General features: G+C 38.3%; 1 protein-coding gene across 4 annotated transcripts in view; it reads right to left on the minus strand.

The window, feature by feature from the left end:
* Window positions 1–3,503: 3,503 nt before the first annotated feature.
* The window catches only part of LOC139121710 (neuronal acetylcholine receptor subunit alpha-2-like), a 58,259-nt gene continuing 39,026 nt past the window's right edge, over window positions 3,504–22,736 (minus strand). For all 4 annotated transcript variants that reach the window (XM_070686802.1, XM_070686803.1, XM_070686804.1 and 1 more), the window contains exons 3-7: window positions 14,603–14,742; window positions 12,604–12,648; window positions 8,962–9,071; window positions 7,725–8,709; window positions 3,504–7,304 (exon numbers count right to left, since the gene is read on the minus strand). In XM_070686802.1, the coding sequence (XP_070542903.1) occupies window positions 7,164–7,304; window positions 7,725–8,709; window positions 8,962–9,071; window positions 12,604–12,648; window positions 14,603–14,742 (1,421 nt within the window). In that variant the 3' untranslated portion in view covers window positions 3,504–7,163. The remainder of the gene's footprint in view (window positions 7,305–7,724; window positions 8,710–8,961; window positions 9,072–12,603; window positions 12,649–14,602; window positions 14,743–22,736) is intronic.

Genomic DNA, 22,736 nt, shown 5'->3' on the forward strand with positions numbered 1-22,736 from the left:
ATGACTTCAGATCTCGTGACTAGTTGTCACAGAAACGAAACTGCATCCGAACTGAGATTTGGAAGAGCACGGGGCACTTCATTGACAATTCCAGTATCAATAATGTATTGAAGTTACAATGACTAGATTTGTCTGTCTCATCTGAGCACAACGGTTCTTATCTGTTCTCTTTGAAAGATTTTCTGTATTTTGATATGATGAGCACATCAAACAAAAGAAACGATTTGGTGTACAATGCATCTCTAAGTTACGATGCATGCAATACGTGGAGAGCAGTTACGGGCAAATTCTCCGACATCAGTAAAATTCGAAAATATCGACGTCATAATTTAGCTTATTTCTAACCATTGAATTTACTAGTAATATAATTGATTACTGGATGAGGTAGTTTTGCTAAGGAGGGCTAGATTAAGTAAAATATACAAGGGAAAGAGCCATCCTTACATGGATAGAGGAAGGTTGCTTATTATTATTATTATTATTTTATATATATATATATATATATATATATATATATATATATATATATATATATATATATATGCCTGATGATTTTGTAAAAGCGTGAAACTCTGAGTCACAACTGAACGAGTTCTTCATTATTACTTGACTACAACTGAATCTCTTCTCTCTCTCTCTCTCTCTCTCTCTCTCTCTCTCTCTCTCTCTCTCTCTCTCTCTCTTCTCTCTCTCTCTCTCTCTATATATATATATATATATATATAGATATCTCTCTCTCTCTCTCTCTCTCTCTCTCTCTCTCTCTCTCTCTCTATATATATATATATATATATATATATATATATATATATATATATATATATATATATATATACATACATATGAATAACAGACATCAACATGAATTGTATTGAATGTATTGCAACTAGTACTTGTATCAGTGTTTGAACATGAACACTGATTTTTATTTGGTGAGAGAGAGAGAGAGAGAGAGAGAGAGAGAGAGAGAGAGAGAGAGAGAGAGAGAGAGAGAGAGAGAGAGAGAGAGAGAGAGAGAGAGAGAGAGAGAGAGAGGTTGTTCATTTCTTCTTAACATTCAGACAACTGCTGTCATCAATGAGGATACTTATCTCAACGGGTAAACGACTCGGTTAAATAGCGCAAAATGCCCGGCATCAAGATAACAAAATGGACAGCCCAGTCAAATCTAATTACGTTGATGTTTATTTTAATTATTGTACTGATATCAATCAGATAAAATTTACGTCCGGGCGAAGTAAAACCTTCATTGCGTCTGTATGACGACTTTAAAAGAAGCCTTCATCCGCATTGGTCACTATATTTGCATATTAGACTCATCAATTTTAAACAAGACATCTTTGTGATGCATGGCTATCGAAATATCTGTGAGACTGTGGCATAGGCTAAGCGCTGCTCTCTCTCTCTCTCTCTCTCTCTCTCTCTCTCTCTCTCTCTCTCTCTCTCTCTCTCTCTCTCTCTCTCTCTTTTCCGCCCCACCCCAATGGCCCCGATAAGACATTTGTAGCTCTGAAAACGCATAAATCACAGTATTCTTTGCGGTCAACACCAGAGATATTACAGAAATGTAGGTTTTTAATCCTATGTGACGTCATTTGATGTTATTTTCCCCGTCAGTAAAGTTGTCTACGATACGGCATGGTTTCGCATTATGATACCAACCTGGAGAGTAAAAGATTGGCCCTCCGATTGCTGGGTTCTAATATGCCAAAACGTAACAAAAGCTCTGACAGGCGTTTTTCATTAGGGCTGACAGAAAACATTTCATCAGAAAACTCACTCATTCCATCGATCATCATGTGATAAATCAGAAGACAAAGGACTCCATTCAGAGACTTTTCGATCTTTCAGATGTGGTTGCATATTCAATTCCACCCGATCGTCGTTTTGTATGATAAAACTTCACTGCACATTGGCTGAATGCTCAATATTCTGTGAACTTTTACGAGCACGATAAGAACTGCAGTGCACACAACAAAAGCATACAATTCGATGGTGACATATGGATGGGATTGCAGGTAGTTTTGATGCTCTTTAAAGATATCAATAAGAGCCATTCTTTTCCAAAAAGATAGAAAATTGAATTGGCGGAGGCTCTCGAGGGTTATAAAATGACTCTTCACTTAAAGCGCCCCTTTTATGAAGGAACGGCCACAGCAGCAAGCGGCTCGTCTGGACCTAGCTCAGAGTATGGTTGCTATAAATTTTAACGGCAATTAATATATTTCTCTCCTTCTTTCTAGATCGCACTTCCGATCGTTCACACTTGTTCAGAAATGAACGTGAAGATACATTCTTTTTGATATCAACATAATTATACCACATCGAAATCAATTGAATTACTCGGTGTGACTTGCCTTTTCACAATCGCGATTGAATTCAAACAAACAGTAGGTAGGGTATGTTCTTTAAACGAAATGAGAAGAACATTATAGAGTTTATTCGCGATAGCGAAGTATTTTTTCCTGTGTTTTCTACCATCCAACTTAACGTGCTTTTGCTTAAAGCAAAACCTTTTTGCGCCCTCGGCGGCCATCATGGCATACCGTGAACTTGTCAATCTTTTTCTACCGTCATTCCGAAATGGTGTTTATGCTAGTTGAGCACGTAACTACATAATTTATTTTGGTTGAAAAGCAGATGGTAGAACGGGTCTTCATACTTAACTCAGACAGACAGACAGATAGACAGACAGACAGATAGACAGATTGATAGACAGACAGATAGACAGACAAACAGACGGTAAGTCTGATCGATCAATCTTTTCTGGAACTTGTCATGAAAAAAGAGATCAGAAAAAGACAGAGTCAACTTGACATATGCCAATTTGATCACGTTACAGTAACTATACAGGTCGAGTTAAAACGTTGTCAAACATAGTTAACAAAATAAGAATGCCATGAACGGACAAGTTATAGCCATGTTCTTGCGCTGTTTTTCTTTTTTACCTAGAGCAGTTAAAACGTACTAGGACTTCAAGAAAAAACACAAGTAACACAGAAAAGTAAAATTCAAACGTCTTTGGATGTTTGTGCTTTCAAGCAGAAGTGATGAATACGCATACATGTAGATCATGAATGAAGAGTTCCAACAGGCATCCACAATTCAACCATTTGGTTTCTGCTTTTAATGGTTCAATGTGATGCTGGTCTCAGTTGAACATCTTATGAAACGATCCCATATCGCCTCAGGTTAAGTGTGCTCTAATTCCAGCCGCCTAGGTAAGTTAAGGGAAATGATCTGTATTTTTGCATAGCATTGTAGGTACGTGTCCATCGCCGTAGAAACCACGCTTACACGTACTCGTTGTCGACTCGATTCAATGATTCGATTCGAGGATCAAATGGCGGTCCAATTAAACTATCAACACAGATTATGTTCCCCATGATGAACCGAAGAGATGGGTCAAAGTATGACGAACTTTAGGGGCCAAAATTGACATCACGTATTTTTTCGCCATAAGGTATGCAGCAAGTCATAGAATATAAGACAGTGGGCGTAAGTAGTAGGAAAGATATACTTTAATTTACTTCTTCTCATCAAAACGAAACAACATCCAAACATAAGAAACGTGTTAGGGAAAGCATAACACAAACGGGACGTTACCGTGAAAAATGTCGTAAAGTCATGACGAGAGAGGGCGCTACTCAATCTGAGGAGGAAACTGTACTGATGGAAAAGCTCGTCTATATTTGACGTTATACGCACTGTAAAATGCCCTTTTTCATGGAAACTGTGTTTAGTTTGTGGAAGACCCTAAAAAAACTTAAACTAGCACTTAATTTCACGATCGATTGGTCTTGGGTCAGAATATGTCACAACAAGAGTATCATTTTTCTGGGTTTTACGTGCCCTTGGTTACACATTTTCAATCAGAGTGCAAAATGTCTCGAAAAACGATGAGCAAGTCAGAACAGAAACGTGATAAATAAGACATACACTGAAATATACATTTATGGACGAACACATTCGTTACACACTCGTGATTTCCAGGCGTCAACAACAAAGTCGTAATATTAACAGCCAAGCTACCAGTGACTGCAGGCGGTAAAATCTTTCAGACTACAAAGTCTAAATATTATGAATCCTTCTACAAATATCGGAGAATACTTTGAAAAAAAAATGCGGTTAGCTGTGCTTTGCCGCCTTTGAACTTTGACCTACAATGTACCTAACACGTTGTTTCACAGTTAGAGGGTGCCCTACCAGCCATGCTTTCCTAAAACGATATAGTCGGGACAATCAGATGTTCTTTTGCTTCTCGATAAGTAAATACTCTCACATCAACCTTATACATCATTTGTAATTCTTACTTATGGATGTTTGTTGTTTCATCAAGACATCAAAATAGAGCGGGAACGTTCAAAGAGACGAAATAGTCGCTTCTGACCTTGACGTTTTCCATTGTCGCGGAGAAGTTAGTTATACCATTCAATCTGTTCAAACATGCTGTAACAGTGGACTACAAATCTGATACTAAAACATTAACTCACAGTAGGCTTATAAGATGGAAAAATAAAAGACAGCAATAATATCGCGTGTCTACCTTTAACAAGCGCAAGTTAGCAAAACTGGAAACCGTTTGTGGTGTAAAACCTAATGGGGCAATGTGTTTCCCTTTATGCTCCACGGTAACTTATTTTTCTCGACAGCAAAAGCGGCCATAAAGCAAGTTAATCAACCACTCTGATTCTCAGGTGAAAAAATATTGACAACATCAAGAAACCGGGCGACAAGCATGCCGAGGTGCTGCGTGTTCTAATGTGGTCTTTTCGGCTGATCATACAAAACATTGCGCGTAGAAATTCTCCTGTTTGGCATCTTCCAGAATGTTGACTCAAATCTGCTGTAAGAAGATAACACACTCTGTTTCGACGCGATGTATGTTAAAAATACTTGCGTCTTAGAGAAGAGAAATAATTGGCAGAGAATCTTGCTGAAAGTTCTTGAAATTCAGTACGGAAGTTCAGTCATTATCGATTTTTAAAAATCGAATTGTTCGAAGTTGGTAGGTGCCCTTGCATTCAAAGGCTGCTTAACGAACACAAGACAAAATTTGATGAAATGTTCTCGGTGAAATACGCTATCAGACACGTACTAGCGCACAAATAAAACAGACTTCCATAAAAAATTGCGAACTCGACAATGCTTGTCAAAGTGAACAAAAATGTTCACTACCATTGGAAATTATGAAGTAATGTTTTGATATCAAATGTACACAAATCGGTCAGTGTGTGGCAGCAAGTTATGGAGATCGTTCATTGGAGTATGCCATTTGTACAAATTGTCGACATTCGCGGGATTGTGAAACTAGGTCGGTCGTAGCATTTTAAATGTTTGAGGCGCGGTGTCCAAGACTTACGCGCTTATATTGAGAAGGTATGGGGAGAGGAAGCCGCTATTACACGGCCGACTTCACTCCACAACATATCATTTTGCGCCCTCGAGCTCGCCATGCTTACAACAAATTGATGCTGTCGGTCTACCAAAAAGTGAAATCTATCACTCAAATGATGAAATGTTTTGTTTGTTTGTTTTGTTTTGTTTTGTTTGTTTGTTGTTTTTTAAAATGTGAAGGCGTTAATAAGCGCCTTGACGTCAATGAAAACAATCGATTTCATTATTGTGGAAGAATACAGATTTGTTGGATCGGAACTGCCACACTCTTTCTTGGCGTGATCCAGGCACCGTTCAAACCATCACCGATCATGGCAACGCCTTAATCTGTGTAATAAAGTAGCCATCTGAGATCATTTTACGTGGCGACTGCTTTCGACAATTGAGTGCGTAATTGATAGAGACATACAGCAACTCTGGAGTGCTTAGCCAATCAAAATATGTACGCAAAATTGTTCCGAAGAAAAGTGGCATGTGGCTCATATCTATAAAACTATACAGGCGGCTTCATAAAACATCAATGGAAACAAAAAGAAGAGAAATTCCCTGATATCAAAAAACAGTATCGGTAATACTCGAAATCCTCGCAAATTTTCCGATTAAAATGGTGGAAACAACTGTCAATGCTCTTTTGAAAATCAATCTTAAAAACGTTTTAAGAATGTTGATTTACACACCCTAGAAAATATTTTAGGGTCTAAGGTTGATTTCATTGTCAACTTTAAAAACTGAAGTGTGGATTTCTCTAATAATTGGACCTGTTAATTGACTAGTGGTTTTGTCAGTTGGATCACTCTGTCGTGTTATAAACACTGAGGTCCATTGACATTGTCAGCTGCTTATATATACATGGAAATGAGTTTTTGTTGTGTATTTAGCAACATTTACCAAACTTCAACGCCGATAACCTATGCATTGCTACATCAGCGAACTTGTATCATCTCTCACTATTGATGCATTCGGTGTACACCGTTGCCTTACTATCTCGGTCAAGTATTACTTCCTTCCTAAGAAGGGTCATTCAACCGCACATGTCAATTCAAGAAAACACGTGACTTACATATATCTATATCACAATACGGAAAATCTTCCAAAGTTAATAATGTACACAAAATTGACTACAAAACCGTTATGGAATACACAAATAATGTCAACATAAATATTTACACTTTCAAAAGAATGTAATTTGCATATTGTCATTAAATATTCTGCCCAAGAAGCAAAGTCGTCATTTTTTCCTGTTCGATTCCACTTCGTGTTAGTCAATATATGTCAATATATCGTCAACCCTGTGATTAAATTATGTGATCTCTCCATTAAACTATGCTCTCGGGAGTTCCGCTGACGCTGACCGCTGCAATGCCTGGACGAAAATGGCCGCCATATTGGTGACGTCATGGATTACATTATGCGATCTGCCCAAATGTCAGTAAAATCCCCAGTTGTATGTTTCTCTCTTATGGTTTACCTTCCGTCAGGTTGTCTTATTCACTCTGACGTCATCATAGATTACAGATGTCAACTTCAGAACTCGGTCAACACTTTCGCGATTTTTAAGTCGCTTTTCTATATTCTTCCAAAAGAGCAGCAGCTGATTGTCACAAGCCTTGAATGCAGCGGTGAAGATGCCGGCGACAGACGATTCGGATTCTGGCTCTGATCAGAACTTGGAGTGTTGTTCGTCAAGATTTATTATAAGAATTAAGGCTGATCAGTTGCAGTCAATCGAACAATTGTGCTTATCAACACGAAATTCCATTTTACCACTACTGCTGTGGAGTGTACGATGTGAAAATTAAAGGCGCAGACAAAATAATCCCACTGGTTCCGCAAAGTACAGCGATCAGAAAAATCCAAAGAAATATTCTGTCTATCACCATTGCAACGTATTTCCAATCTTCGGTGACCTGCAGTAAAGACAGAAGAACAGAAGTGATATGTTATAAAATCGCCTATTTTTGATTTTGTTCTTGCATTATAATAAATGTGATTTAAATAGATCGGAAAATCCTCTCATGTGAATTACCGTTGCTATGGCGATCGACGTCCTTAATCCGTACGGGACATCGGGCCATACGTATTTTCTCTTCATGCATATATTTGTAATAGTCTGTCGGTAGTCTGTTTGTGGTTCCAAGAAAATATCCTTATTAATGAAAGTTCTGGATCACCTGCCATTAGAAGACGACACTGGGAGTTTTTGAGCAATCATTCTAATGGCCTATTTGATTGGGCTTACTCTATCCACTATGACGAATTTACCAATCTATGGACCAACCCCGATTAGAGCTTCAGTCGGGTCGTTAACCTTCTTAGCAAGCACTTACCCTTTCGAACTCATCCTCGTCTCGAAGATGATCAGCAATAAAGTTTACACCCTCCGCAGCTTGTTTTAATTCATGTTTAAACGACCTCCTGGCCGAAACCGATGAAGAGTCCTGGCAACTGCTCATTCTCTCTTCAGATATGGCGTTCATGGTGTAACCGCTGCAGTTCAGATTTTCGAACACGTCGCTGTTTTTGCGCTTCTTTTCCACGTCGTTCATCAGCAGTTCCTTGAGCTCGATGCTCTCTCGTTTCTTCAACAGGTGATCGTCCTCATCTGACTTGGCGGGTCTCTTCATGTACAACAGAGGCGGCAGGATTTCTAAGAAGAGTTTCTTGACCCAGTGTGGCATAGTGTCCGTGCTGGGCGACCGATGATGGATGTTCAGCACCACCACTGTGATGACGATGGACAGCGTCACCAGCACCATGGTGAAGAGCAGGTACTTCCCGATGAGCGGAATGAGGAGCGAGGTTGGAGGGATAATCTCGGCTATCAGCAGCAAGAACACAGTGAGGGCAAGCAAGACGGATATACAGAGCGTGATCTTCTCGCCGCAGTCCGAGGGCAGGTAGAACACCAAGACGGTCAGAAGCGAAATCAGCACGCAAGGTATGATCAGATTTACCGTGTAAAACAGAGGCTTTCGCCTTATCACGAAGTTAAAGGTGATATCGGTGTATATTTGATCGCAACACGGGTACTTGATAGTGTGTTTGGTCCCGGGGGACGCTATGATGTCCCACTCCCCGCTTTCCCAGTAATCCTCGAGATCCACGTCCTCGTCCATGGCAACCAGGTCAATAAGGTAACCATCGTAGGTCCAAGAACCGAATTTCATGATACACTGCTGTTCGTCGAACGGAAAGTACCTCACGTTTATTTTACAAGAGCTCTTGTAGATAGCCGGTGGTAACCAGTAGACCATTCCGTCTGGATACAACAACGCCTTTGTCATCAGAGTGATTTCATAGTTTCCATCGGCACTGGAAAAGTTGAGAAAAATTTAATTACCAAGTTTATTAATTTGACCTAAAATATCTAATGAAAGTAAACTTTAGAGAATTCACATCTGGAAGGCATAATTTGCGTCATAATTTTTTTTGAGCAACGTAGGTACAATGATAACGTGCATATTCTTCGCCGCATGCTAATACAAATAGGCGTTCTCCATTTATCTAAAATTCAGAAGAACAATAGGGGCTAGACAAAACCGAAAGCTGCAACAGATATCCTACTTGTTGTAGAGCACTATATCCGGTAACCATAACATCTGGGAAGGTACTCGAAGAACAGACAATCCCTCGTACTCCTCCGGATCCCAGCGTAGTTTGTAATCAACCCATGACTGCAATAGAAACCACACGTCGTGAAGTCAGACCAAGCAAAATATTTCTTATTTTGAAGTTACAGTTGTCAAAATGTCTTAAACATAATGAATCTCTTCATTACTTTCTAAGTTCTTTTATTTTAATGCAAACTGTCGTAAAGTAGTATGAAACAACCAACAGAGGGCGAATCGGTTAGGGAGCATTCGTTATTTACGGGGAGGGGGGGCGGTGGAATTTGAGCGACAAATGAAACGTAAAAAGCGACCCCCCTCCAAATCAAATTCTAAAATTTGACCCCCCCCCTCAATTCATCAATTGTAAAATGTGAACCCCCCCCCCCCCCCAATAAAAAAAAATTTCATCAGATTCGATTCATTAATCCTTCGCACCCTGTGGCCCCGGGCTGAAAAAGTTTCCTCACATACTAGAGAATCAACATTTTTGGCGAAATGCTAAAATCAAATTTTTTGCACACACATGAACTTGTAATCGCTCTAGTCTAATCAACTACACTAATATCAATAATCAAGAGTACATAAATACACAGATTTACCTAGTTTTATATTGGAAAAAAAATTATTCATAGTTTCCATATAGACAAGATAGTGAATCAACATTTCGGTGACATTCCAAAATCAAATTTCTTGCACAAACATCCACTTGTAACCACCCTAGTCTAATCAAGTAAATTAATATCAATAATCAAGCGTACATAAATACACAGATTTAACTAGTTTTGTAATGGAAAAAAATTATTCATAGCTTCTCATAGATTATGTATGGAGGACCTGTGTATTTTCTATTTTGCCTGGGAGTTCTTGTGTGTTATCACTGTATACCTAGGGAGTCCAAGACGGGAATTTCCAGAGAGTGTTTTACGTTGCATGCTGCACTGGCACTGGAAGGTTTGAGTGTCAGCGTGTGCTTTTTAAGTCAGATATTTCTCTATTTTGAGTCTTACTCAAGTCAGCAGATATGTAAAGAAACCGGTGAGTGGCAGAGATCGAATTTTATGCGGATCGGACTGTTTATTTAAACCCTACGCCATCCTCTACTTTAGTCGATGGAATGAACATTGCTCACACAAGTGAAAGCTGTGCCGTATATATGCAATATACGCACTGCACGCTAAGATGATAATATCACCACAAGTTGAAAGCTGATCTTTCTGCAGCAAATTGTGTGTTAACTGTGAACTTTATTCCGTTTATGAGTTCAGTCAGATGTCTGAGATTGTCATGAGAACATTATTTATGATTGTTCCACTGAACTTTTGTCGATGCGCGGAGTTAGCAGAGGAAGACTTCAGATTAGTTCGGCATGTCCCGACCGGAAGTAAACAAAGATCTAAGATGGCTGCTCCCGTGGTAGCTGAACTGGACGCTGCTTAGCAGTGAATTGCGTGTGTTGTCGCCGACTTTCATGTGCAGACATTACACAGGACTTACAATTGTGCTCATCATCGAACATTAGTTAAAGTCGCGTGTGAACTATTTGTGTTTCCCAGCCGCGTGGTCAAGTCTGAGGTACCTCTGCGGTAACGTTAAGTTTTCCATAGAAATTGTTAAGCATTTAGAAAGGGTTTGAACAGAGTTTTTGTTCTGAAAGTGTGTTCGACTCCTGCCGTCGGGAGGTCGATCAGTACGGTTATTGTTACCATGGAGTAATATTTATAGTTTTGAAGTACGGTTTTACTATTTTATATGTAGACCCCGATATTTGACACAATATAGTAATATACAGAAGTTGTTTTGTTGCATTATATGACTGTGTGTTGGTTCCTCATTTCATGCCCCATGCTGTGTAGCCCTGCGTACAGGTGTGTGCACGTGTGTTCCCAGCATTATATGGCCTCTACCACAGCCCTGCAATGGTCTTTGAACAGACTTGAGGTCTCTGTGGCCTGGATCTGGACCGCAATGAAGACTAAACGGTCTTTTTGGCCGAAATTCTGCTCTATTGGGGCAAAATCCTTTCCCTGCCTACCTTTACCACCTAACCAATCCCAGAAAAGATGCGATTGACTTCTCCTAACGTCCAAAACCGCTCATTTTCTGAAACATAACATACTCGACAAGTTATTTACCCATGGAGATCCCCATATTGAATCTCGCTGCAGAGACCCCAGTTATCTCCACAGACCGTTGCAGGGCTGTGGTGGAGGCCGTATACGCCAGGAACACACAGACCTGTACTCAGGGCTACATGCTCTATTGCTGCTCTAGAGAGGTTAACGCCAGTCTCGGACTTGTTGGCCCTGCTAGAGAAATAAATTTGGCTGAGCTTCGGTCGGTTATTATTCTGCCGTCTCGAAACATCGGTTACACAAGCAACATTTCGGTGAAATTCCAAAGTCAATTTTGTTTTCCATAACTCAATACAAACCTTTGTAAATTTGACCCCCCCCCCCTTCAATCATTGATTGTAAATTTGACCCCCCTAAAAAGCGGTTTTGTAAAAGTCAAACCCCCCCTGATTTCCACCGGCCCCCCCTCCCCGTAAATAACGAATGCTCCCTTAGATATAAACCACTAATTTAGACTTGTCACGGACATCCCACATTAGTTTATTGATTCAGTCGTCTATTTTTTCAAAATCTTAACACGAGATAGGAGGCTAAGTAACGACATCTCTCGAGCACATACTGGCAGTAGCAGATTACTGAAATGACTGTCGAACGAAGTATCGAAGAGGTTATTGACCACACTACTCGACAAAGTAATCATTGCGTCTGATATTGACTGATTTGTGAACGAACGAAAGTCAGTTGCTCTCAGAAGATTGCTTTATCTGTAGGTTTTCTCGAAGTTCGTGAACTGCAATGGTGCTCTTGAAAAGCGTTTAAGGGGAAATAATTTTACTTTAGTTTTTGTGCTTCTAAAACAAGTTTGTGTATTTATTGATTTTCTCTAAACATTGATATACCAAGTATTTTAGCTTAGCTGCGAATACAACTGATTGTTTACAATATGCAAGGTTATGTTTAAAAATGAATTCAAGTCCGGACAAGAATTCAGTAATCAACAATATAAAGACAAACACTACTTTAATCGGGAGTAGAACAAGAAACTGCATTGTGCAATGAATGCAAACACAATAAAAATAGCTGAAAATACACAAACAGTTACAGCTGATGGCCTTCTAATCAATATTTATCCAATCATAATGTGAAGAATCAAATGGCGGAATCACGACAAATTACACCTCTGTTTGGTCATATAATAAAGAATAATAAAGAAATCAGTCCCTTTCCTCTACTTGCTGTCGCTGCCAATGACGTCACAGAGGCCTCCGCAAAAAAATGACTAAACAAGCAACTTTCGGCAATGTAAAAATTCATTGTGAGCAAACTCGCTTATTGTTCTTTTCTCAATCTCATAAAACGATTGCCACAATAAATGCCATTACAATACACTGGTACAAAATAACAAAGTTGTATTTCAAATAGACCGAGTTAATTCTCAATCTAGTAAGGTTATACTTGTTCCTAAATTTTTCCACGCGCCTAGTAATCAAGCCAATCAAGCCAATAATATTCAATAAACATACCTGCTTCAGCCATACATTTGTCGTCATAATTTGATTCTTCTCATCCTGCAAAAACAAGGAGTAATGATGTTAAAAGGCCGAATTCAGTCACGTTTGACTCAGAGACGAACAAGCCAACCCGAACGACCCCGAGTGAGCTTTGATTTATGACTCTCAGTCGTATCGTAATATTTTATCACTCGCTAATGAATTTAAAGAGCAGGTCATCTCAGTGAATGGGTTTTGCGAAATGGCACCAACTCTCGCGTATAGCGAGACCACGGGTCTCGATGATAAATGATGACTTCCTGTAGCCGAGAGGCAATAAGCAGGGAAGGCAGCGAGGGCCCGTGTATCTCAAGGCGCTTGCAACCAAACAGAAAGATATATAAGATTGAAAAAAGGTATCTTCAAAATATCCCCGAAGAGAAGGTACTTCAATGATCGTACTGAGCTCGTATTAAATTCCGTTTCCCGCCTTTCGTTTTGATTCTTAGAGGCATAGACAAATATGTGTCTATGGATTTGAAAAGGGGATTTATTGGTACAAGAATTTAAAAAAACCCACATTTCATAAGTGGTGAGGAGATCTTTAAGTTTTTTCCATTAAACGTTATATTTACATTCGATGTGATTTTAATACTTGCATTCATAAAGAACTCTTTGAAATGTGTTACTAAGGAATCCAAATTTAACGAAGTTCTATGAATCAGTCTCAGAAAATGGGCCATCTCCTTCTGGACTCAATGTCGGTAGAAATACATGAGTAATGAACTGTTTCTCTCGTGACAGCTACTCAATATTCTTGTCATGGTTTTCGCATTACATCCCCGACTGAATCGAATGAAATCGATCTTGATACAAAAGTTAACCTCAACGCGATATTGCCTGCTAATATGCAGACCGATGCATCATATCCAGACACCGTGAAATGCCCTTTCAAGTCAGCTGAGATCGAGCTGAAATTTCACAACATTCATCGCCCGTTTCTCTGCACCAAGAGATCGGAATTTCTAAGTCTTTATTCGAGAATTCGTTAGCACATACAGCAAAATATTAAAGCTCGAGTGACTGAAGGAACCGCAGGATCGGTTGTCAACGGTTCTCAGTCAAACGATTACAGGTTCGTGTTTCTAATAAAGTTTTTAACCTTGAGCGGTATATTAGATGTCAGTCACTGGTCGTATTTACAAAGACCTCCTCTTTAAAAGAAGTTATATACATACGTAGATGTATATTTCATACACGACACCTTCAAATAAATCAATGTATCGTGTCTGTCTGTCCGTCTGTCTGTCTGTCTGTCTGTCTATGTGCCCGAGAGCATGTGGCAATTTTTTCCGACGGCAGGAGGGCAAATTGTCTCCTGCTGCGAGGGCACAGACTCATGTATTCAGGCGATAACATTTTTATTACACGCCTCTTAACAGTTAACGGTATATGACATTTAGTTACATGCAGGGCATTTTTAAACAGTTTTACCATTGTCGACCAGAATTAAACAGATTTTAACGGAAGTCAAAATAGCAGTGCGCATTGATATTTTACAGATAGCGTTAAGCGTCTACTTTCACGTCGAAGGGCTTCACCAGACTGGGTAACTATGGAAACCGCTCAGAACATCGTTCACACGGCCCGCTAACTCCCCGGTTGTTCCTATTCAAATCAATGCACTGATTTGCACTCACATTGAGGCATGTAATAAATATTAATATTCCATACACCACACATACCGATGTATTGGCCCTACACGGTGATAGCGAGCTCATCGATATCTCTCAGTCGGCCATTTTTAACCGAATCATCGTACCTTGTCAAGCGTCTTTGAACATTTGACTAACAGATTTCAAGACGGCGTACAAAGAGAACATGTAACGTTAACCTCTGATAAATAATTCTCGTTTCCATCAACACCTTGATCGTCTGCATAGCCTTAAAACGAATCAACTACATCGTTCCTTTGCTCGGTCAGCTGTTGGGGAAAGAGCGCCACCATCGGTCGAGTTACGCGGGGACTTACCACATTAATAAGTTGTGATATCGTCAATCCGAACGCCACTGTCAGGATCTCTGAGTTATTGACCACCGGTCGTATAAGTCTGTTGTAACCAGCAAATAATTTACTAAACAGTCGTTCTTCGGCATCGGCTCCGTTGGTCCCTTGAAAGTAAAAAAAAGAAAGCAAACTTTTAAATGGTTTGAATATTAATTCTACATACATGGCAAACAGTAATGTCGATATAGTGATCGAAAAATAGTCTAGAAACATTTCGATATATGTATATATATATATATATATATATATATATATATATATAATATATATATATATATAATATATATATATATAATTATATATACATATATGCATGTGCATATATATGCATACATCTATATCTATCTATCTATCTATCTATCTATCTATCTATCTATCTATCTATCTATCTATATATATATATATATATATATATATATATATATATATATATATTATATATATATATATATATATATATATATATATACACACAAAATTGTACTGCTTCCCTATTTAAAGAGACAGTCAACTTAATGGTTTGCCCGTTTGTTTATTTGATTTCCTCGATGACAAGATCAGCTCAACAATACACCATCGAGAAAAAAACTCCAGGGTCTATGGCTCAACTAAGTTGGGCAACAACAAAATCCAGGGATGTCATTGTTTCGAATCGTGTTCTTAAACCAGGAAGGAATTTGAACAGCGTTGTTCGGTACTACAGAAAGTAACTATTGTCTTCAAACAGCTAGCGGGTATGTGTTGTAGTATCGCCTGTGTTTTGAACTTTCAATCGAGGGCAAGTGAAAAGAATATCTCGGATAAAAAACAAGGCTTTTCGCTTTAGGCCAGAGTGCTTGACGTTAGAGCTACAGTCGAAACAAGAAACACAATACCTCACGCATGTGGAAGACATCGCTATTACACTACAAAACGTGTGACAACTCATAAAAGGTTGGACATAGATGTAGTCACCGTTCCAAACAGTATTCGGGCGAATGATGGCTGATCACGTGACCACAAGTGCCGTCCCAGGAATAGATCGATCGCAGACGCATTATCTTCCTGCAAAAACGTGACGGACTACAATACGACTACAATACGACAGACTTACAGCCAGGAGCCAAGTTCTCGGTGGGGGAACTTTCTTTTGTTTTCTCTTGTCGAGTGTATTTGAAAGCAAATCTTCGATTAGGACGAAAAAATAAACAAACCGTAACGGACATTGTAACCTCATTGTAATGCATTGTTCTTGTGACTTCATTGTTACTACATTAAATTGTATGGTAACGTCATTTCTTGCTGTGTACATTTCCTCTCATTTGAATGCTGTAAACACGAACTGCCATAAGGAGCGTGTGACGTAACAGCCAAAAAAGACAATAAACATTACCCAAGCAACTCTGCCACACACATCGCTCCTACTTTATAGTTTGCATAACATATAATTACAAGCACATAGCTAATGATATGATCAAACGTAAATACACACAAGCACATACAAACACACACATATACATGCATACACTGCATACATACATACATACATACATACATACATACATACATACATACATACATACATACACATATACATGCCACAATTACAGCTTATACATACATACATACATACATACATACATACATACATACATACATACATACATACATACATACATACATACATACATACATACATACATACACACATACACACACACACACACGTACTACGTACGTACGTACGTACTACATACATACTACATACATACATACATACATACATACATACATACATACATACATACATACATACATACATACATACATACATACATACATACATACATACATACATATACGCATGCAGGTACGCATATATGCATGCATACATACATACACATACATAAATGTACATAAACTTTTATCTGTCAATTCGAATGACTGGACAATAATTTGCTCTTTTTTAAGAAAAGCTCAAAATTAATTCCTTGAACCATGTTCGATGACATGTCGGGCTTCCAGAACACAACATTTAAGCATGAATGCGTGAAGTTAGGAAATGTAAGTCGAAACGCACCAGACTTAAAGGGACATAAGCTGTAACTTGTGGCAAAGTTTTACAGTATTCTGCTTCTGTATATCAACTACCGTGTCTGACCCTAATCCGTTTGTCACGCTCAAATTTCGAGTATTCTTTTTGTTCAATACAGCTTGTATGTGTAGTGATCATTGTTTATTGTTTACAAATGAATTCTAGTCCAGACTTGAATACAATTTTCAACAATAACAATGTAGATTATACTCATATAGGTTGTGTTGATATGCTAAATACTTGGCAAAATTACAGTTTAGGATTCAATGCTGAAAGTGTCGGGAAACCACAAAACAAAAGTTCTGAAAAAATAGCCAAAAGACACAGCTTATGGATCTTTAAGCCTGTGAGTTTGTACACATTTCGAAAGTATGCTATACGCGAATATGAAATGCTTCTGCAAGTTATTAAACAGCTAACGACTATCAGAGTACCAAATACATTCCTGTTGACATGTCAGAACATATGTGCCCACGAGTAAATTTTGCTTTTATTTTTTATGGATTATAGAAATAGTTTTATGCGGATAACATCTCCAGAAAAATCGACGTCGTTGAACTTCAAACATTTATTCACACTGCAGAGCTTGTTATCTGAATGTGCCGACTCCTTTCTGGTTTCTCGTCAATCATTGGTGACGTGGAAACATTATCACTAGACTAGTATAAATATTATCTTTGTCAACACTTTTAGCCCGGTCGGAAACAAATAAAACCAGGCATTAACTGCAGCTTTTCCGCAAATTTTGAATACTCCTACGTAAAGTATTGATCGACATAAAATCGTTTACCTCTAAAAATGAAAGCATCACCACATGGTTATGCTACTTAAAACATTCCACATTTATAGCTGGCCTTCGTACCAAGTGAAAGCAAACCCTGCATGGTCTTGTTTCATTTGGCTTGAAATGCTTCTTCGCGCCCATTATTTGACTATCAGGTCAACGCACGTCGGCAACCAGTTTAAAGGTGATATTTCAGACGTTACCTAATCTAAGCTGGAGATGCTGCACGCGTACATAGAATATCCGATAAGGTTAATGGCAATCTGATTTTCACCTGAGGAATCACCGCAGAATTTAAAGTGCCAGTATTTCATCGTTCCTACTTCAGTCTGAGATCTATTGAAATCTACTAATGGTGAGAGTCGCTCTGAGTTTGTAAATTTGAAAGGAAATGCACGAATGTGGAGTCTAGCATTCCCTACTATTGATCGCAGAGATTGCATAACGAATTAAATTGGCTGCATAAAAATCAGGGATAACCGCGGGCATAAAGTCGCCAGACGGCTTGATCCGGAACAGTTCATTGATCGGGCGGAGAGAAGTATGTATTGACCGATGAACAGACGGGTATATACGTCACTCCATCCATTAACCTCTTCGAAAAAATGAGAAAAGAAATCAAATGAACAAACATTTGCTTGAAAATTCCACTGAAAAATCTGAAGACACGGGGGAGAGATTAATGTGTTAGTAACATTCTGGTGAAATACATGTACATAGCTCTGGCAATGAGTGCATAGCTCTGGCAATGAGAGATAAAATATAAGAATACAGAGATGAATACACACTAAGTACGGGTAATTATACCATACATACATACATACATACATACATACATACATACATACATACATACATACATACACACAACACACACACACACACGTACGTACGTACGTACGTACGTACGTACGTACGTACATACACACACACACACACACACACATACATACATACATACATACATACATACATACATACATACATACATACATACATACATACATACATACATACATACATACATACATACATGAAATATGCATAGATACATAAAATGTGAACAATAAGAAAGCATACGATCAAAATGACGTCGATAATTACTCAGTGTATATTTCTACCGTGATGAATCAAGCTTGACCGAGAATCTCTCCCAGGATATTGCAGACTACAGTTTCGCTGTAGATAAAGTATGTTACATTATGTCATTGTCTATTGACTTTTATATAATGGAAATGCAGGCCAGGCTGACTCCAACATTCTGCGATTTGGTATTTTGAATGAAAGAAACCGTTGCCAGGATATCACTGGTCACCTGTTTTGCATGCTACATTTTTTTCTCTTCATATTTTCTCGACCAGAGAACGATACCGCAATTCTTGGCGCCAATCAAGTTCGCCGATTCTTTCCTAGGTACGTTTGAAGGATGAAAATACATCGAAAGCACTGATTTATCAGCATCTACCGCTTGCACGAATCGCAGGGAAATGCAATCATGTTTGTTATAGTGACAAGTAAAAGCAACTGTGTCAATGCGCCTTGAGCGATAAAATCATATTAATTTGATTTCATGCACATTTTATGCCATTAATATTTTGAATGTATTATCCGGCGGCGACGAATATATCTTTTTGATTGATTTAGTCTGCCAACCGCGGGTTACGAATTTGTTGAATTGAACAGAGAGCAAAATACCAGAACAACCGAGTTACAGTTGAATAGCCTATATGAAATCGTATCACAGAGACTATTTTCTGTACACATACTTCAGTGTCTTGAATGCTTGCTCTTCCAGAAGCAGACGACAGTTATCTCGGACTCTTAAATAAATTTTCAACAGCAGAAAGATAATATTTACTGAACACAGATAAAAAAATCTCCAGCTTATGTACGCAATGTTATAAAGTTATCAGCTTTCTTTTAAAAATAATCTTTTTGACAAGCGCAGTGAAGTCTTCCGTTGCCATTTCATTTGATCTCGACTTTATTCTATACTTATGCTCTAGAAAAGGATTTGGTTTTCCGTGTGTGTTCCCTTTCTTTCCACGTACACCACCAATCTATTTGCATCCCTGTGACGTCAGCTACAGCCAAGCCTTGTGTAAGTATTGGACTCTCCATGCATTTCTGTTTATGTTTTGAGTATTACTTTCGCCATTTTGCACCGAATTCTCTATAAGTTTCTGCTTCATCGTTACAAGAACATTTTGGCGCCAAAAATGTCATAAAATACCAATATATGAAAGACTAATACAGTAATTGTGGCTGCACGTATGGTAGTTCTTGTGCAAATCCATTATTATTATCGTACAATCGACTTCGAACTCTGTTGGCACAGAATAACTACATGTGAGATTTATTTACACCATTTAATTAATTCTCTGTAGATTGCATTTTCTCTTAGGGAGCGTTCAGTTATTACAACCGGAGGTGGGCCGGCAAATTCTTCCTGCGCATCAGTCAAAATAAGTGAACCCCTACCCATTGTACAAAAAAAATTGATGACCCCCCTTTCAAGATGACAAAAATTTCATGAGACCCCCCCCCCCCCACATTGCTTGAGTAAAGCTGCACACACAACACCTTGGGGTATGGTGCGATAGAATATAAAAAAAGAGCCTAGATTTTTTCAAATGACCCTCCTTACAAAGTCACAAGGTGTTAATGCTCAGATTTCCCCTTCTGACTTGCTATAATTTTGAAATTACCCCTCAAAGGGATTGGACAGAAATTACTGGTGGATCGCAATATTTTTTCGCAAGCCTGTGTGTAGAAAATTTTGATATTTGGATTTAATTGAAAATCAGCAATTGATAATGTTGATTCACTATACATGGTAATGTATGAGAAAACTATGTAATACTTTTTCAATGCAAAACTATATCTATGCATTTATAGATATTTGATAATTTACATAAATGAACTTGAATGAAATAGGTTTGTTACAACTGGCATGTGGACAAAAAGTTTGACCTTAGAATTTCACCAAAAATGTTCATCCACTATACATGGGAGTAAATGATGAAATTGTGAATTTTTTTTTCCAATGAAAAACTTGGTATACTTGTGCATATACAGACGTTCAATAATTAACATAATTGTACTTGATTAGAATATGATGGTTAAAGGTGCATATTATATGTACAAGAAATTTGATTATGGAATTTCACTGAAAATATTCATCCACTATACATGGGAGTCTATTAAGAAAGTATGAGTAATTTTTTTCCAATACAAAAATAGGTAAACCTGTGTATTTATGTACTCTCGATTATTGATATTAATGTACTTGATTACATTAGGGTGGTAACAAATGGATGTGTTTGCCAGAAATTGGATTTTGGAATTATACTAAAATGTAGATTCACTGTACATGGGAGTCTATGAGGAAAATATGAATAATTTTTTCCCAATTCAAAAATATCAAAATCTTAGTATTTATAGACATTTGATAATTCATTTGAAAGTACTTAGATAGCCTAGGATGGTTAAAGGTTGATATGTGTGCAAGAAATTGGATTTTGGAATTTTACCGAAATGTTGATTCACATTGGAGTCTATGAGAAAACTAAGAATAATTTTTTTACAATGCTTAACTATAAAATTAATTTGTGCTTTTATAGATGTTTGATAATTGATACAAACGTACTTGATTCAAATTGGGTATTTAAAAGTTCAGATGTGGACAACAATTATGATATTGGAATTTCACCATAAAGTATTATTTAACTTTTCATGGTACTAGTAGTCTCAATAATTTCCCCGACAAAACTTGCTATATCTCTAATATGTAAGTAATAGGAATTATTCAGTGCCCTCAGTGCAGTGAGCTTGATTTACAATAAGACAAGGCTCAGAGTTATCAATTCAAGATGTTCATGTGACAGATAATTATACTTTTGTTCAGATTTACAGTTGAATAACTTCAGAGAATGAAATCATGCAACGAATCATTTTTACCTCCCAGAATATTTCTGAACACTGAAACTGCTTTTTGACGGGATGGATACTTATGAAAAATAAGTGACCCCCCCCCCTCTGAGCTGTTGAAAAATACATGACCCCCTCCCCCCTTTGCAGTTTTCAAATTTGAAGTGAGCCCCCTGTATTTTGCCGGCCCACCCCCGGTCATAATAACTGAATGCTCCCTTAGCGGAGAGGTAAGTTCAGCAAATGTGAAAATCGTTGAGATTCATTTCAATAGCCCCTTTTAAGCCTAGCCTATCCCCATTCTAAGCCTAAGTTGTATTCAACCGTCCCGGTTGCTAGGGTATCAACCATCGCGTGAGAGGGTTGCTTCAGGATTGCTAAGCTGCGCGCCGCTAGACATAAAATTAGACCGCTTGCTCGCCACATCGGAATACGTGCAGCATTGAAGCCCTGGGGGAAATGATTAGCGATTTGGTAACTGATTTGCAGACTTGCAGGCGATGGAGGAGTGGTAGGCATGTCAGCACAGCCTATAGCTTTAAGCTCCTTCGGTGATTCAATACGATGGAATACGACGATATGATCATCATAGATGTGATTTTAACGGGATCAGCCGCTGCTCTGATATGATCGCGTCATATCATTTAATATTATAATTAGAGGGATTTCGTCATGATTATTATTCGCACGAGTTATACGACTTCTCTCGGTTAGATTTGGCTGTAGGGAAAAAGGGATATTTCGAGTATGATTTCGTTTTTATCAATGGAAGATGTTGTCAATAATCAACTCACTTAACAGAAGTTATACAATGGTAGATGTGGGGTAATGTGTCAAACTTGTGAATAATCATTCTCTACAGTTGACAATACTAGAGTTTGATGTGCTCTGTTCAATCTTACCGGATGACAAGCGTTAATCAGACAATGCGATGTAGCGTTAAACAGACAACGGCGTATTTGTAGGGGTTACCTTAAAGATGACAGTCGTTGCGGGCAGTCGTCTCTACGTTTGTCAATGACAGGGGTTTATCTCACGAAATGATGACGTCAGGCTATTTTTAATACTGTCACACTACCACAACTGATTCTCTGGTTATTTGTGGTTTGTTTTTTTTTATTTAAATAAATGCGCCGGTAAATTTAGTACACGATTAGTTCCGCGTTGTTTTGTATTGTTTTACCTCGCAGACAAATATCCGAGTTGGATTGACCGTAAATAATACCCTTTCAAGGGTATCTACACATTAATTGCGGGACTTACCAAAGGGGTAATGAGCTAGATACTATACTGAACCAAAGAAAACGTCA

This window comes from Ptychodera flava, chromosome 21 (genome assembly GCF_041260155.1).
Source record: "Ptychodera flava strain L36383 chromosome 21, AS_Pfla_20210202, whole genome shotgun sequence".
NCBI lineage: Eukaryota > Metazoa > Hemichordata > Enteropneusta > Ptychoderidae > Ptychodera > Ptychodera flava.